Source organism: Dermacentor silvarum, chromosome 6 (genome assembly GCF_013339745.2).
Source record: "Dermacentor silvarum isolate Dsil-2018 chromosome 6, BIME_Dsil_1.4, whole genome shotgun sequence".
Lineage (NCBI taxonomy): Eukaryota > Metazoa > Arthropoda > Arachnida > Ixodida > Ixodidae > Dermacentor > Dermacentor silvarum.
The window spans coordinates 74902257-74918549 of record NC_051159.1 but is presented as its reverse complement, the minus strand read 5'-3'; the positions used below and the strand labels follow the sequence as shown (position 1 = coordinate 74918549).

At 47.3% G+C, this 16293-nt stretch overlaps 1 protein-coding gene across 1 annotated transcript; it reads right to left on the bottom strand.

Moving 5' to 3' along the window:
- Nucleotides 1-411: 411 nt before the first annotated feature.
- LOC125946262 (uncharacterized) lies at nt 412-14621 on the bottom strand. Its single transcript, XM_049668900.1, has 4 exons — nt 14511-14621; nt 2773-2920; nt 1592-1903; nt 412-564 (listed from the first exon to the last, which is right to left on the bottom strand). The coding sequence occupies exons 1-4, from the start codon at nt 14571-14573 to the stop codon at nt 536-538; spliced, it is 552 nt and encodes a 183-aa protein (XP_049524857.1). The 5' UTR covers nt 14574-14621; the 3' UTR covers nt 412-535.
- Nucleotides 14622-16293: the final 1672 nt, after the last annotated feature.

Sequence of the window (16293 nt, the reverse complement as noted above, 5' to 3'; positions counted from 1 at the left end):
AATTCACCTGCATATCCCCCTTGACATTCCCCACTTTTCTTTTAATATAAACTTTGTGAGCGATAGTTTCTTTTTTTTTCAGAAAGCAGTGAAAACTCGCACCCATATTTTGAGCGCTTCTAGTCGCAAGAACAGCTTTGTTGTAAAATTGCCTTCAATGGCACATCGCATTGTAGGGATATGCTAAAACATGGAGCTAACGCTGGGCATTACAATCAACAAGCTGCTGCCGAAACATGTTGGACCAAGCATACCCAAGTTTCAAAGTCGGCTGTATACAGTCACAAACTAACGTTCTTGCGTCTCAAAGCTAATGAGTTTCGCCTGTCGATACATGCCTCAACTGCGTGTTTGTAAGGCTAGTGCGTTTGTACATGTCAATGCCAATATATTTGCACGAAGATTTATCAAATATATAGCAGCTTTATTTGTATAAAAAACAATTGGAGCCATGGGCACATGCTTAATAAATTATATGTTGTGGAGTGACCTCTGCAACAGTAAACAGTCCACTTGAAATATCCATAAGCCAGAACTACAGTTCCGTTCTTGCAGTTGCGGCACCTGGAAATAAGTAGAGAGGAAGAAATTGGTATTTCTAACAAAACTTGCACGCACTGCTTGTATCAAGCTGGTGTACCAAAGAGAAAGTGCCTGCTCAGAGCACACAACATACCGTAGGAGAACTGCTGCAAACTCATGACAATTCCAAGAGCGAGGTGCCTACAATAAGACTTATCTTGGCAGCTTAAAGTTGCAAAACCAATAGGAACACAACATCACGTTTAGCTAGCAAAGTCAGGTTATCGGTAAAAGACAGGTACGTGCCACAGGGGTGAGATAAAACGTTTCATCGTCGTATGCTGCACACATCAATGCTTAATTTACACATATATCGTAAATGTAAAGAGAAAGTGTAAACCAAAAGAGCATGATTATTCTAAGACTTATGTTCGAGATACGTTTTTGCGCAAGACTATAGTTCAATGTGCACCTGAACGAACCCGCAGATAGACGAAAATTGCACCTGCGAATAACTGTGTCAGGTGAGTACAGTTGCGTCAGCATGGCTATTAACACTGTCTTAACCATACAAAAGAATATCAAGTAAAACGAAGCGAGTAAGTCGTACTCTGAAACAATAACCGGAAACGTCGAGAGCATGACAAGATACGTATCTAGCCAACTACGCATGATTCAGTTCAATTACCCCTGCCTTATGTCAGTTGGCACAAGACAGGGGTAATTTGAGATCGCCGAGAGAAGCGTTCGCTCAGCAGTGCTACATAAATATGACGATGAATCAGCGCTTCGCTGTACTCTCCATATAACTTTAAAGGAATAGTCTTTAGTGCGTATTCAACGCACTTGCACCGAAGCGCTCCGCATGAAAGACGCCAAGGCTGACCCTAGAAGCCACACGATCAGCGTGAGATTATCCCTGGCCAATCTTCTTGCGTCTGCGAGCATTCAGATAAGTGATCGTCCTCGCTATCTTCTCTGCTGCATCTCGCATGCACATGTGAATAAAACATAGCTAGCACGTGATTGCCGTTTCAGACTCGAGGCTGGAAAGGTGGCGCGTGCCCACCGGAAGAGATGACGAGCACAGCGGGTGGCGACGTAAGCGTCGGGTGCAGAGCATCCCCGGTGACCTGGCACACCCAGGAGCCATCGTCGCGGCCCCGGGTCAGGCCGCGCACCACGAGGCTGCAGTCCCCGTCACGACCAGCGCCGGCCCACGACAGATGTGGTAGCCGGGAGAGGCTGGCCCCCACATTGCGGCCATCGCGCAGCCACAAGCAGTCGCCCGCCGCCGGGTCTAGCACGGTACAGCGCAGCTCGATGGTGCCACCTTCAGCGCCGATCTGGGAGGCTGGAACCTCGCTGAAGCGCCACGTGCCTGCATCGGAAAAAATAAGAACGGTGCATGATGCGATTATACAAGCCCACAGTATGTACACATACTGTCCATCCTGACCCCTTCTTCTCCCTCGTACCCAGTCTGATCTATTTAGCAAGGCAGCCAGCCCATATACATATATAGCTGAGTTGACAATACGTGGGCATTATATATGGCTTTTATATATATATATATACATATATATATATGGGCATTATATATGGGCATTATATATACGTGGGCATTGCCACCAATGTGTTGTCTTTTTTCTTTACGTCCCGCCTCTCATACTGCGCATTAAATAAAATACTGGGCTTTTACGTTTCAAAACCACGCTGTAGTGGGAGACACCGAATTAATTTTGACCACCTGGCATTAAGAGAAGAGTGTGGCCTATACTCACACTCTTCCAATTTGTTTTACGTGCACGCAGTACTCAGTTCACGAGCGTTTTTCATTCCACCTCAATCGGAACGCAGCCGCCGCGGCCAATGTCGAACCCGCGACCTCGAGCTCAGCACCTCAACACCATAGCCGCTGAGCTACCGCGGTGGGTGTGTTCTTTCGTAGCCGCTGCAACAGTCACGAAGCAGCTAGCTCAAAGGGAATATCTGCTAAGATACTACTGATTATACATTTATATTACAAGAGTAACAGTACCACGACCACACCCTGATAGTCCAAGACAGCTTCCTTGTATTATAGGACCTACCACGCTTCATCCAGTACTGCTGAGGACATGCTTTGAGTGGGTGGTTGCATAGTACTGCAACAAAGCTAAACCGGTACATTTACCATGAGACCAAAATGTTATAGAACCGAGAGAATTCGGGGCTACTATGACACGCTTTCTGTGCCGGCGTGCTTACCCGATTCCCCAGTTCCATCAGTGGCAGATGCTGCTCCTGGCGATGCTAAAGAGGCGAACCAGACGAGAAGCTTGTGTACATTCTCCTCATCCGAGCCTTTGCCTCCAGTAGCATTGAGCGTCGACACGTCAAACCAATTGCCCTGGCCCTGCCGACCAAGAGCAAAGAAACAGAAAAGGCGGCGCGCATGGGATTTTCAAAAACATTGCAAAATTTAAGGAAACAATAAAAGGCACTAGTGACAGCGCCTCCTACATTATCGAGCAGGAAGCATGTCCCAAGCTCAACCCCATGTACATTATATTGAAAATCGTCTTAATCCATCTCAAAAGCAACTAGGAAGGGATCACGTAACACTCTCCCCGGATATGACGTCAGATGCATGCGAAACTGTATGGAGGTTATTCAAATCATATCCTTGCCGCCAGCTTTTGAGAATGTTGACACGAAGTTGATGTAGGCCACTGCGTCGTCGTAGACGACTAAAAGCAACCACGAACTGTAGTTCGAATGTCGCGAAATGGCACGGAAATCCAGCAAGCAGCGTCACTGTGTTTATGCAAAGAGAAGTTGTTTTTATCGTATGGAATACGGAGATCGTTACTTTGTCCATGTATGTGAGGATGTTGCTTCTAATGTCTTAACAGTGACATGTAAACAAATAATTTTTTTTAAGATTCGTAAAATACCAACGAGTAATAAGAACCAACTTGAAAAGTGGTTATGTCCACGAGCTTCTTTGGGTCTCAGGAGGTTATCTTTCTTAGAAAAAGTAATGCGATAAGCAGCACCACAAGCATGGCGGGCAATTATCGAGTAAGCCGCAATGTAATACATTCACAGAGTGGAAATGATTCTGTAATATTACAGTAAGCAGACTTCAGCTATTCATCTTGCCCTGAATTCATTTGGGGCATATTTGCTACTACGATAACAGCAGGTACTCGCAGCAGACACTGCTATCTCCGTTCTGGTATTGATTTCAAAACAACGTCCCTTACCCGCTACGGGGGATCAGCCAAGAAGATGGCAGTTTTACAGGTGTGTGCGCGCGTACCCCAGAGAGCCTGAACAACATTTCACATCAACTAAAATTAAAACAGCTTCTTCACACTTACTTATGGCAATAATAATATATTGGTACGAAGAAAACAGTGAAATAATGATTGATTAAAGATAAATTATAACTTAATCAATTAGTAATTTATTTGGTGAACTATCCACAACTGAAAACTTCCTCCAGCTATATCAACAATCCTAGTATGGACTACATTTGGTTTCCAGCGCTTAGATTAGTTCTTAGGGATCAAATTGAACGTATCAGAAATGATACCTTGGACTTTGTGGGGTTAAACAATAAACTAAAATAATGTATCATATTAAAAATTGGGTGTGAAAAAAAGCAGAAATGAGAAAAAAGAAAAGCTAGAATTAATTTTGAGATAAAATCGTTTTATATGAAGGAATGAAATGAAAGCTGCAATAGATAATTTTGAAAATCTGACAACGTAGTCGTCATTTGGTCTCGCTAATAAAGGTAAATTGAAATACAGTCGTCCCAGTGGCTGAAGGCCAGCGATGGCGCCCCAAGGGAGAAAATGGGCGGCGAAGTTAATGATAGCTCAATCTGACTAAATTACTTGGAGCTTGTCTTGAAAATCAGCTTCTCAAGAACAACCTTGCGATGCTCAACATCTTCAACCGCAGCAGAATTCGTCCGCTACTTTCGTCCATAGCTCATCCCAAAAGAATGTCAACGCTTGTAGTTTTCTTTGTTGCTAGGTGTCATTGCTCAGCAATTGAAACGCGCTACTCAGACTGTATGGCGGCTGGCGCTTCTTGCGCCATGGGTGAGTGCTGAGTAATCGCTGAAGAGGCCAAATGCAGTAACGATGCATCACAAAAGCATTGTTACTTTCATGCGATACAAGAAAATCGCCCGAGCTAGTTGTACCCAGTGCCCAACAGGAGCGAAAAAAGTACCGGCAACAACGCGCTCCGAGTATCGCATTTAAATCACTGAGAACTCCACACATTGTACCTCCTAGGTACTTTTCAGGCCATCAATGAGTGATTTAAAAGAAATAATGGGGTTTTACATGCCGAAACCACGATAGAATGATGAAGCATGTCGTAGTGGGGGACTCTGGGTTAAAATTTACCACCCGAGGTTCTTTAACGTGCCCCTAAATCTAAATACACGAGTGTTTTAACATTTTGCCCACATAAAAATGCGGCTGTCATGGCCGGGAATTAAACCAGAGACCTCGTGCTTACCACTGTAATGCCATAGCCACTAAGCCACTTTTTTTTTCTACTTAATGGTATTTATTACAATGTATAAAACGGTGCTTATACAGGAACTATTTGCAATTTTGTGAGCACCAGATGGTCATAACCAATGACAGGACAACAAACAGTGCGTACAAGGAAAATGAACGTCACACAAAGCAACACCCTTCATGACACTAAAAACTAGAAAAGGAGAAAAACACCTAATCAAAAGTGCATAGAAATTCAGCTGACATTCATTTTGATTGCAAGTCCTTCAGGTGCATAATCCTATGACCTAAATGTACTCTTGGAGACACAATTCTTCCTGCACTTTGATCTTGCATAAGAGTTTTCCATAGGCTATGCAGACCAATCAAAAACATATTGTCACGACTAAAGAAGACAATGAAGGGATGGACACGAGCGCAAGCATCTCTCTCGCCGAAGAAGTTAAAGTTGGCGCGGACAATTATTGCTGGGCCTTCAATATAGAGCCTGTGTTTGCTGTCGCACCACCGTCGTTCTGTGTGCCGTTTTTCGCATCTTGCGACACTGGTGGAAGTGCTGGGTACTCTCTGATGCCCGGAACTCCTGTGCGGAGTGCAACGCCCAGTTCTAACCCGCAACCAGTTCCCCCAGTGGACACTCCTGTCCACCGCTACAGTCGCCGACTGCGGGGCCTCAGCCCGGAGGTAATCTTCTTGGACAACTCCCCACCAACCGGACCTCTACCTAACGATATGGCAACAGCAGGACCTTCTCAGGTGACTCTGCAGCATCCTCAGACTCCCGAGACATTCCATGGTGATGTTTACGAGGACGTCGAAGATTGGCTCGCGCAATACGAGCGAGTCGCCAAGGCGAATCGGTGGACTGCAGAAGAAAAACTCTCACGCGTCTACTTCGCTCTGGCGGACAGCGCTCGTACGTGGTACGAGAACCGGGAAGCCACACTGACTTCCTGGAATGAGTTTCGACAGCAGCTTTCCACCACCTTCGCAAACAACGATCGTCGCGATTCTGCCCACCAACTAATCGAGTCGCGCATCCAGAAACCGAATGAGAGCGTCGCCATGTTTGCGGAGGACATGACACGCCTGTTCCGCCGCGCTGACCCAGAGATGCCGGAAGCAAAGAAAATCCGCCATCTGATGCGAGGCGTCAAGGAACAACTTTTCGCCGGTCTTCTTCGCAACCCACCGACAACCGTTGCGGAATTCATCTCGGAAGCTACGTCCATCGAACGAGCACTGCAACAACGTTGCCGACCCTTCGATCGCCCAGGCAACGCCTCGAGCAACGTTTCTGCTCTGGCTGCCGGCAATGAGCTTCGTGAGCTCATCCGGGAGGTTGTTCGTGAAGAGATTCGCAACCTCCTTGTGACCCCGCAGGAGTCAGTCGGGGCTTCTGTAGCAGAGGTTGTGCGACAAGAAATCAGGCAGGCATTCTCGTTGCCCGAATCCCTACCAGACCAACGGTCTCTGAACTACGCATCGGCTGTTCATCGTCCTCCTCCAGCAGCAGCCTACAACTCACAACCAATGGCTCGTGCTTTCAACGAGCCGGCATCCCCGCCGTACAACGCGCAGCCACTGACCACGCAACCTAGTGTACCTGTGGAAACATCAGCCTACTTCCCTCCGCAGACAACTACAGCTTGGCCGCAGAGGACGCCCACAAGTCGACCATTTGTTCGCAGGACGGAAATGTGGCGCACCGTCGACCGCCGTCCTTTGTGCTTTCATTGTGGAGAAGCCGGCCACGTTTACCGCTTTTGCCCGTATCGTGACCCCGGATACCAGAGCTTTCCACCCACCTTTCCTCGAGTTCGCTTCGAAAACAGGCGCTACGGTGACGATGTTGCTCCACAAGGACATCCGTTCACTCGTCGAACCCGCTCTCCGTCACCTGCACCGAGCTCTTCGCCGCAAGGTCGCAGTTACGCCGATGTAGTCAGGGGCGGCAGGTCCCCAAGCCCTCGTCGGGGAAACTAACAGAAGCGACCTTTGGGGGGGAGGTTGCCGACCGTCAAAATGCTTCAACACCCCCAACACTATCTGTGCAATCGGACAATATGCCTCTGCCGACCCCAAGGGAAGTCGTAAGTGCCGACCTCGCTGTTTTCATAGACGGACACCCAGTAACCGCGTTAGTAGATACTGGGGCCGATTTCTCAATAATTAGCCAGAAACTCTCCGATAACCTTAATAAAGTCAAGACGTCATGGACTGGTCCCCACATAAGAACGGCGGGAGGTCAATTGATGATCCCTACAGGCAAATGCACAGCCAGAATTGATATTGGTAACTCGACGTTTGTTGCAACTTTCGTTATATTGCTGGAGTGCTGCAGAGACGTGATACTGGGAATGGATTTTCTGCACGAATACGGCGCTATTATAAACATTCCGGACAGGTCGGTCACGTTTTGGATGAATGCAGATTTGGCCGTACCCTGTGTCGATCAGCGACGTGAGCATTTACGTATCTTCGAAGACGATGTGACCATCCCTCCGCACTCAAGCGCTCTTGTGCCTGTAACATGCGACTCGCCAAGGTGCTCCAGCATGATCGCCGAACAAATTCCTGGTCTGCTGTTTAGTCATGGCGTATCAGTTGCAAGAGGTGTAGTTGACATCACTCGCGGACAGACGGACGTCCTACTAACAAACTTTAGTCCTGAACGCCGGCATCTTACAAGAGGTATGGCAGTCGCGTACGTGGAAGAGCTGAATGAGGTTACCGACTGCATGACTGTTGAACAAGACGATTCCCCCGGTCTGCCGAACATGCCTCTATCCGTTGATGTCGGCCCAAGTTTGCTACCTAAACAGAAAGAAAGACTCCTCGAGCTTATTGATGAGTTTCGGAACTGTTTCTCTTCGACGTCCAAAGTTGGCCAGACGCCACTGACCAAACATCGAATTATTACAGACGAAACGGCCAGACCGATACGGCAAAACCCATACCGGGTGGCAGCGCGAGAACGCGAAGCGATAGAAAACCAGGTACAGAAAATGCTCCAAGATGACATTATCCAGCCGTCGAAAAGTCCTTGGGCATCCCCGGTAGTGTTAGTCAAGAAGAAGGATGGCAGCTTGCGCTTCTGCGTCGACTACCGCAAACTCAACCAGGTCACTAAGAAGGACGTTTACCCGCTACCCCGCATAGACGATTCTCTTGATAGACTACGGCATGCACGCTATTTCTCGTCGATGGATCTAAGGAGCGGCTATTGGCAAATAGAAGTAGATGAAAGAGACCGCGAGAAAACAGCATTCGTGACACCTGATGGCCTCTATGAATTTAGGGTACTTCCCTTCGGCTTGTGCTCCGCGCCGGCAACATTTCAGCGGCTAATGGACACCGTTTTATCAGGACTCAAGTGGCAAACGTGCTTAGTATATCTAGACGATGTGATTGTATTCTCTGCGACATTTGACGAGCACTTGAGGCGACTACGTGCTGTTTTTCAAGCCATACGGTCCGCCGGTCTCACGCTTAAGCCGGAAAAATGCCATTTTGGCTTCGAAGAGCTTCTTTTTCTAGGCCATGTTGTCAGTAATGATGGGGTACGGCCTGATCCGGAAAAGATAGCTGCCGTTGAACATTTTCCTGTGCCATCCGACAAAAAGGCAGTGAGACGCTTTTTAGGCTTATGCGCATATTACCGGCGTTTTATTCAGAACTTTTCACGCATTGCGTCGCCGTTGACACGCCTCACCAGAGAAGACGTAGCATTCGTATGGGATGAAGATCAGCAGAAAGCATTCGACGAGCTACGGCAACGCCTTCAAAATCCACCGGTCCTGGGACACTTCGATGAAGACGCCCCGACAGCAGTTCACACCGATGCCAGCAATATCGGCTTAGGAGCTGTACTTGTGCAGTGGCAAGACGGCGCTGAAAAAGTAATAGCTTATGCAAGTAGAAGCCTTTCCCGCACAGAGGAAAATTATTCCACCACAGAAAAAGAGTGTCTTGCGGTGGTTTGGGCGGTGATCAAATTTCGCCCATATTTGTACGGCCGCTCGTTTGCTGTCGTCAGTGACCACCACTCACTTTGCTGGCTGACGAACTTAAAAGACCCATCAGGACGATTGGCACGCTGGAGCCTTAAACTTCAAGAGTTCGACATGACTATTGTGTACAAGTCAGGAAAGCGGCATACGGACGCCGACTGCCTTTCTCGTGCCCCATTCGAACCTGCAAGTACAGAAGATGACGACGCTACAGCGTTTGTTGCCGTTGTCAACACGACTACGCTTGCACAGCAGCAACGCGAAGACCCAGAATTGGAGCCCATTATTAGCTTCCTGGAGGGTCGCACTTCCACTCTGCCAAAACGCTTTGGAAGAGGAGTTCCATCGTTTTGCTTACGCAACGACGTCCTCTATAAAGTGAACTTTTCTCCGAACGGCAGCCCCTACTTGCTCGTCGTCCCACCATCTCTCAGGAATGAAATATTGCAGGCATGCCATGATGAAGCAACATCCGGCCATTTGGGCTTCACACGAACGCTTTACAGAGTGAGACAAAAGTATTACTGGCCAAGATTGACGGCGACCGTTCAACAGTACGTCCGTACATGCCTTGATTGCCAACGGCGGAAAGTGCCAGCCGTCAAACCAGCAGGCTTCCTCCATCCCATCGAAGTACCCAGAACTCCATTTGCACAAGTCGGAATGGATCTGCTAGGCCCATTTCCAACTTCTGCTACGGGACACCGATGGATTATCGTAGCCACGGACTATCTAACGCGCTACGCCGAAACCAAAGCCCTGCCGCGGGGAACGGCCAGTGAAGCAGCTCGATTTTTTATAGAGAATGTTGTACTGAGACATGGCGCCCCCACAGTATTAATAACTGACAGAGGAACTGCATTCACAGCCGAGCTATTGGGCACAGTTTTAAGACTTAGTGGCACATCTCATCGGCAGGCAACGGCGTACCATCCGCAAACGAACGGACTCACGGAGCGCCTCAATAAGACACTTGCGGATATGCTTTGCATGTATGTTGATGTGGAGCATAAAAACTGGGACGAGATATTGCCATATGTCACCTTTGCATACAATACGGCTCAGCAGGAAACAACGAGGATGACACCGTTCCGCCTTCTCCACGGTCGCGATGTCACAACCATGCTCGACGCAATGTTGCCGCATGAACATGGATGCGATGGCGTCGAAACTGATGCTGACTACATCACTCAGCGTGCTGAAGAAGCCCGACAACTTGCACGCATACGTATTCGTCGGCAGCAGGAGTACGATGCAGGGCGCTATAACCTTCGCCACCGAAGAGTCTCCTACGAGCCTGGAGCGAGAGTTTGGGTCTGGACTCCCGTTCGCCATCGTGGCCTTTCAGAGAAACTACTGCGGCGGTACTTCGGTCCGTATAAAGTCATACGACGTCTCTCTGATGTCACCTATGAAGTCGTTTCCGATAGTCCACATTCCTCAAGGCGTCGACGGCATACACCGGAGATTGTGCACGTCGTCCGGATGAAGCCTTATTTGTCCGAATGAAATCACTGCAGCGTACGCGTGGTAAGATCCTGGCGTCGTCACGATAAAGCATCGGGACGATGCTTTCTTAGAAGGGAGGCAATGTCACGACTAAAGAAGACAATGAAGGGATGGACACGAGCGCAAGCATCTCTCTCGCCGAAGAAGTTAAAGTTGGCGCGGACAATTATTGCTGGGCCTTCAATATAGAGCCTGTGTTTGCTGTCGCACCACCGTCGTTCTGTGTGCCGTTTTTCGCATCTTGCGACAATATCGAATATACGCCATCACGCGGTACAACAAGATATCAGACACTGAGAATTCCAATCAAACTATATTTCTGAAAATTGCTATGGAGAACATCCCAGAACAAGTTGACTTTTTTTTTCTTTCTTTCATATCAATGTGAAAAGGAGTAGCTGGCGCCAATTAAAGAAGTCAACCATATAATAAAAAAAGATATCTAGAGGTAATAATGTAGGTAATAATGTAGGTAATAATGCGTTACAGAGGCGACAGTCAATTGACAAAACGAAAATAACCAGGTTCATTCACGAGACTTATTTTAACACGAAAGTGTTTTATGCCGGGGTCCACCAAGACTTCACTGACGTATTTCCGTCACAGAAATACGTCATAGAACATAATACAAAGAAAGAAACCAGAAGAAAAAGTTCCACAAACATGCAAAATTTGGAAATCGAACCCACGACCTCTCGGTCCGCGACGATAGATCGCCAAGCGTTTAACCCATTGCGCCACAAACGCATTTGCAGAAAGCTACACAGACGCGCCTTATATATCTAACACTCCTCCGTGTACCCGCGCTCTTGCTCGGGGCGGTGCCGCCGCCTACGAGCAGAAAAGAGAAGTACTGCATTATGACACTAACGCGCACCGGCAGTGAACGCTTCGGTGGTCTCAGCACTACGACGCCTCGATGCCAGCATTCGAAGGGACGCTGGCATCAAGAAGCACTACCAACGCCACCTAGGTGGCGTTCACCGTACTCAGCACAGCGGAGCGTGGCCTCCGCAATTAGCTCTGAAAATGTTTCTGAAGTTGATCGCGGAGGCTGCAATTACGACGCGCTGTACGCGCTGATTTGACTCGGTGACGATTCAGTTACGTGCTTTGTCTTGCGCGTTGTATTAGTGTGTCAGTTACGTGCTTCGTCTTTCGCGTTGTGCTAGCGTGTGCAGCGTAGTGCAGCTTCCATATGCACGACGGTTGCTCATGGTCATCGACGTAGTCGTGATGGAGGAGACGTGCCACCAGGCGTCAGCGTGGGTGCATCAACGCCTAAGGGCGCTTTAGCCACAAAACACCAATAGACATTATATATCAATGTGCAATAAACATTACGCTACTTCTGTGAAGACACGTTTCACTTTCGTGTTCTATACCGATTCCTATATAAGAGGGATCAACCACATTTTTTTCAATCACTTTTTGTACAACTGGTTTTTCGAGAGATTACTTGCTCTCTGTGCTGCTCAAATATTCACAAAGATTTGATATCGTTGCTGTTCCTGCTGCCGTTTTATCGAGTGATATACATCAGATTACCAGGACATGTGTTCTCAAGTGTTCGCAAAATACCGCGTTTTCTTTACAAATTACAGATACCTTGCCAATCAGAACATGGCCGCTAAGCCACGGCGGCACATTAAATGTCGCGATGGGGTGGCTAGTGCAGTTCTCGCTAGAGCATTGCACTCGACATAACAGATACCACGTAAGAAAAAAATGTCGCAGATTCGCCCGAAAGGCGAAGCATCGATTGCAATAGCAAATTAGTAGAGAGCTATTCGGAGTAGGAATAGTAGTTTTATCGGCTGCATAAACTTGGACACATTGGCTTACTAACTGAATTAACAATCATGGTGTCAGCGCGCACAAGCAAACATGAATAGATCACACTGAATGACCGCAGCCAACGATTGTCAAAACGCTGGCAGCATGCCCAGGTTCGCACGGTCTATCGCTTCAACGGAAACTGAGCGGCGAATGCACAGCGCATACAAAGGTCACAGCCGTGTGGAGATAAAAGACGATGCGGACGACCGGCATCCCCAGGCAAAGCGCAAAGGAGAAGTTGTTGGCAGAGGAGAAGCTGCTCCCCCCCTCCCCCCCTCTTCCCGCTTTGTTGCTTTCGCGTGGGAGATTGAGTGGAAAGATACGCCTTTGGTGCCGGAGCACAGCGCCACCCCGCCTCCCTCCCTCCCTCCCATACTCCCTCCCTCCCATACTCCCTCCCTCCCATACTCCCTCCCTCCCATACTCCCTCCCTCCCATACTCCCTCCCTCCGTGATAGCGCGCATCCCCCGCGCACTTTCGCTTGTGCATATGGCACGCGGCGACGACTTTATCGCCCTTGAAATCTATATGGAACCTCACGGCAATGGAGATGGCAGAAATCCGGTATAAGTGTCCATATAATTGCTATTGCAATAAAAAAAAGTAGCTCAATGGTTGGCGCGTCCGGCTCCTAAGTACATACTGCCGCATGAACAAGAGTTCTATTCATAATGGCTGTGGGGAGCAAGGTATTCTGGTTTTTCTTTCAGCATAATACGGGGATGATGCTGACGATGAGCAGGAGGCCCGACAATGAAGACGGTGGCATGGTGACGATGAAGTGTAAAAGATGAACGGACAATGCAAACTCAGTATCGAGCTTTTAACTGCCTTGCAGTGGATAGTAGATAGCAAAGGATAAATAAAAGGGAGATTAGCCAGCATTGAGCCCTGTCGGCTAACCTGCACTGCGAAAAGGGTAAGGTGAACAAAAATCAATTCTTAAATGATCATAAAGAATACATTTCCCAATTTATTCCGATAAGCGTTAGTTATCTGAATGAACGCTTCTGTACACAGTATAACGGGTAAGTCTAGAGTTGTCCCTAGCTCTGCAATTACAAGGCTCAAAAAGGGCTTATATTACAGCTAGTTAGTAGCAGCGGCAGCTTTGCTAGAGCTCAGTTCCTTTTCCTTGAGTGCGCTTCCGAGCTCATCGACCGCAACGAGGATCAAAAGTCGTGAATACATAAGAGATGTACTTTCAGAAATCAAAGGCTGTGAATACACGATCGTTCTTGCATTGCGAAATGTGCACATCAAGCGCACATTTCGAGGGCTCTTCTTACGTACTAACCTTTGCAAGTTTCGGCAGAGTTACGTCTCCACTAAAGGCACACAGCGACAAATATTTCCACAGTTCTATTCCAGCTATATAAATGTTCATGCAGTTTTTGCTTCTGGAATCTGTAACAAACATCTTTTTATTGTTATCAAGTTTCGTTGATTTCTTGAGTAGGAATGCTATGCGTTACTGAGGCTGAAGAGTAGAGAAATTCAAAAATAGTTTACATGCACTTGTGTCGCCAGCGTAACGAAAATTGTCAGCACTGTCTCACTGTCTCACGGACGTTTGCTCAGTCCGGTTGCCTTTGGGAATCGCAGTATTCTCTAGACCATTCTATGCAACTGCGCCAGTTACCTGGGGTGGCTTGTACTAACATTTAATAACGAAAGTAATAAAGAAGTTAAAAATGCATTCTTAATTGTTCCCTCAACAACTCCTAGTCTGCACTAGAACGCGTTCTTAAATTCGTTATTTTCGTTATTCAACGTTCATGCAAGCCACCCCTGGTCTTCTTCGAAGTGAAGAAACAGCACTACATCGCTTATGCCTGGGCACTGCAGTCATCAGAGCATACTCATTCTTAGTTCGAACGCCCGATAAAATCGACTGCAGTATACTGTCGGGGGAGAAGAAACTAAATATGTTCTGAGCCTCCCTTCGAAAACAAAAGTCTTCCTCTCCGTACTGCTATAAACCAGCTAGATTGAATACCTGTTTTGTTCGACAAGACCTTGCGACCATGGTCTCACATGTCAAAACTGCACAAGTTCACGAAAGCGAACAGTATGCTAGTAACGAGAGATTACCGTGAGGAGGTCATGCGTTCCGAGGTGCGGCCCAGGTCCGGTTTGGCCCAGTCGCCTCAGCATCTGCACAGTACATGACAAAGAACAATATCCAAGGTATATTTCATCGAAGCCGCAAAGTTTGTTAAAATCAACCCCCCCCCCTCCTCCCCCGTCAGCTTCCACCACCGAAGCCGTACAATTCCTAGCTGGCCTCCAACGTGGAGCCAGTATAACACGATGTTACAAACAAAAATTACTAATTACTGGTTAAAACACCGCGCATAAAGTGGTTATTCAATTGATATACGCAAGGTGACTTATTTTATAATGATTGATCATTACACTTCAAAGCAAATGTGGATCTCAGACACGTTGAATTTAGATTTGATATAGTTCAAGCCGTCGAGCGACTGCCTTTGCCACAAGAAAACGGCTGCGAAACTCCTTAACAGCTTCGCTGTAACATCAATCGTAGTCGAATGGTTAGGTTAGGTAACAACTGGCTGTTGTGCTGGAAGGCCTTTAAAGGCTTGATCCCACCTATAGTCACGCACTTCTTTTTATCGAAGAAATCCTATACGAGGCGAGACAAAGCAACCTACCCATCTACTTAGCAAACGACAGCAAAGTGCCTGGAATTAGGCATTGCAGGCTGTTGTGCTGGAAGGCCTTTAAAGGCTTGATCCCACCTATAGTCACGCACTTCTTTTTATCGAAGAAATCTGATACGAGGCGAGACAAAGCAACCTACCCATCTACTTAGCAAACGACAGCAAAGTGCCTGGAATTAGGCATTGCAACAAAAGCTAGTCACAAAATATCGCTATCTTTATAATACACGTAGAGGAGACACATGAGATTACAGCATAACATTGCCTGCAAATGGAGCCAATGCACGAAGGAGCCGCCTTCAGAGGGTACATCGAAAAGCATCAGTGCTTGCTCTGGTTAGTCTGCAGATGTGGTTTGAATGTGTAGTTATTAAAGGCAACCATAGCACAAAGACCAAATGATAAACTTCTTTAAGCTTTCTTGATATTCTTTAGGCTAACATCCCCGAATGCAAAGTAATATACTAGGTATATACATGAAACTGTACTGTTAAAATAATAAAAATTCTTGGATTTTATGTGGCAAAACCACGATTTGATACGAGGCACACTGTAGTGAGGGAGTCCAGATTAATTTTGACCACCTGGTGTTCTTTAACGTCCACCCAATGCACTGTACACGGGCGTTTTTACATTTCACCCGCATCGAAATGCTGCCGCTACGGCCGGGATTCGATCCCACACCTATAGGGCTTAGTAGCGCAACACTATAGCCACCATACGCCACCATGATGGATAACAGTGCCGTTAAGATGTTTGCTACTAATCGATACCAAAAGAAGGTGTGATGTAGTTGACTCACTTTTGTAAACAAAAAACTTATGAACAACCACGGCCGCACTCAAATGCTGCAGCAACGCAGCTGCATATAAGCATGCAGCATTCAAGCACAGCCGTGGAACTACCAATTTCGGTTGCTATCGAAGAATGCGTTTAGCACGTTTTGGGAGGCTGTTATTCGTAGCCCTGCCTTGCACTATGTGTTATGGGTGGCGTTCCCTTTACCACCGTGACTTAACCATATGCGGAATCCAAATCCGGTACTTTGCGTGCTACTTCCTCAAGGAGCAGTTCCGAATCCCGCATAACGTCTCGACCACTTCTGATAGAAGACACTACACAACGTCTCAACGACAGCGTCTTAAAACGCTAGATGCCGCGATAGTGACGAGTTGTCATCCCAGAATTTT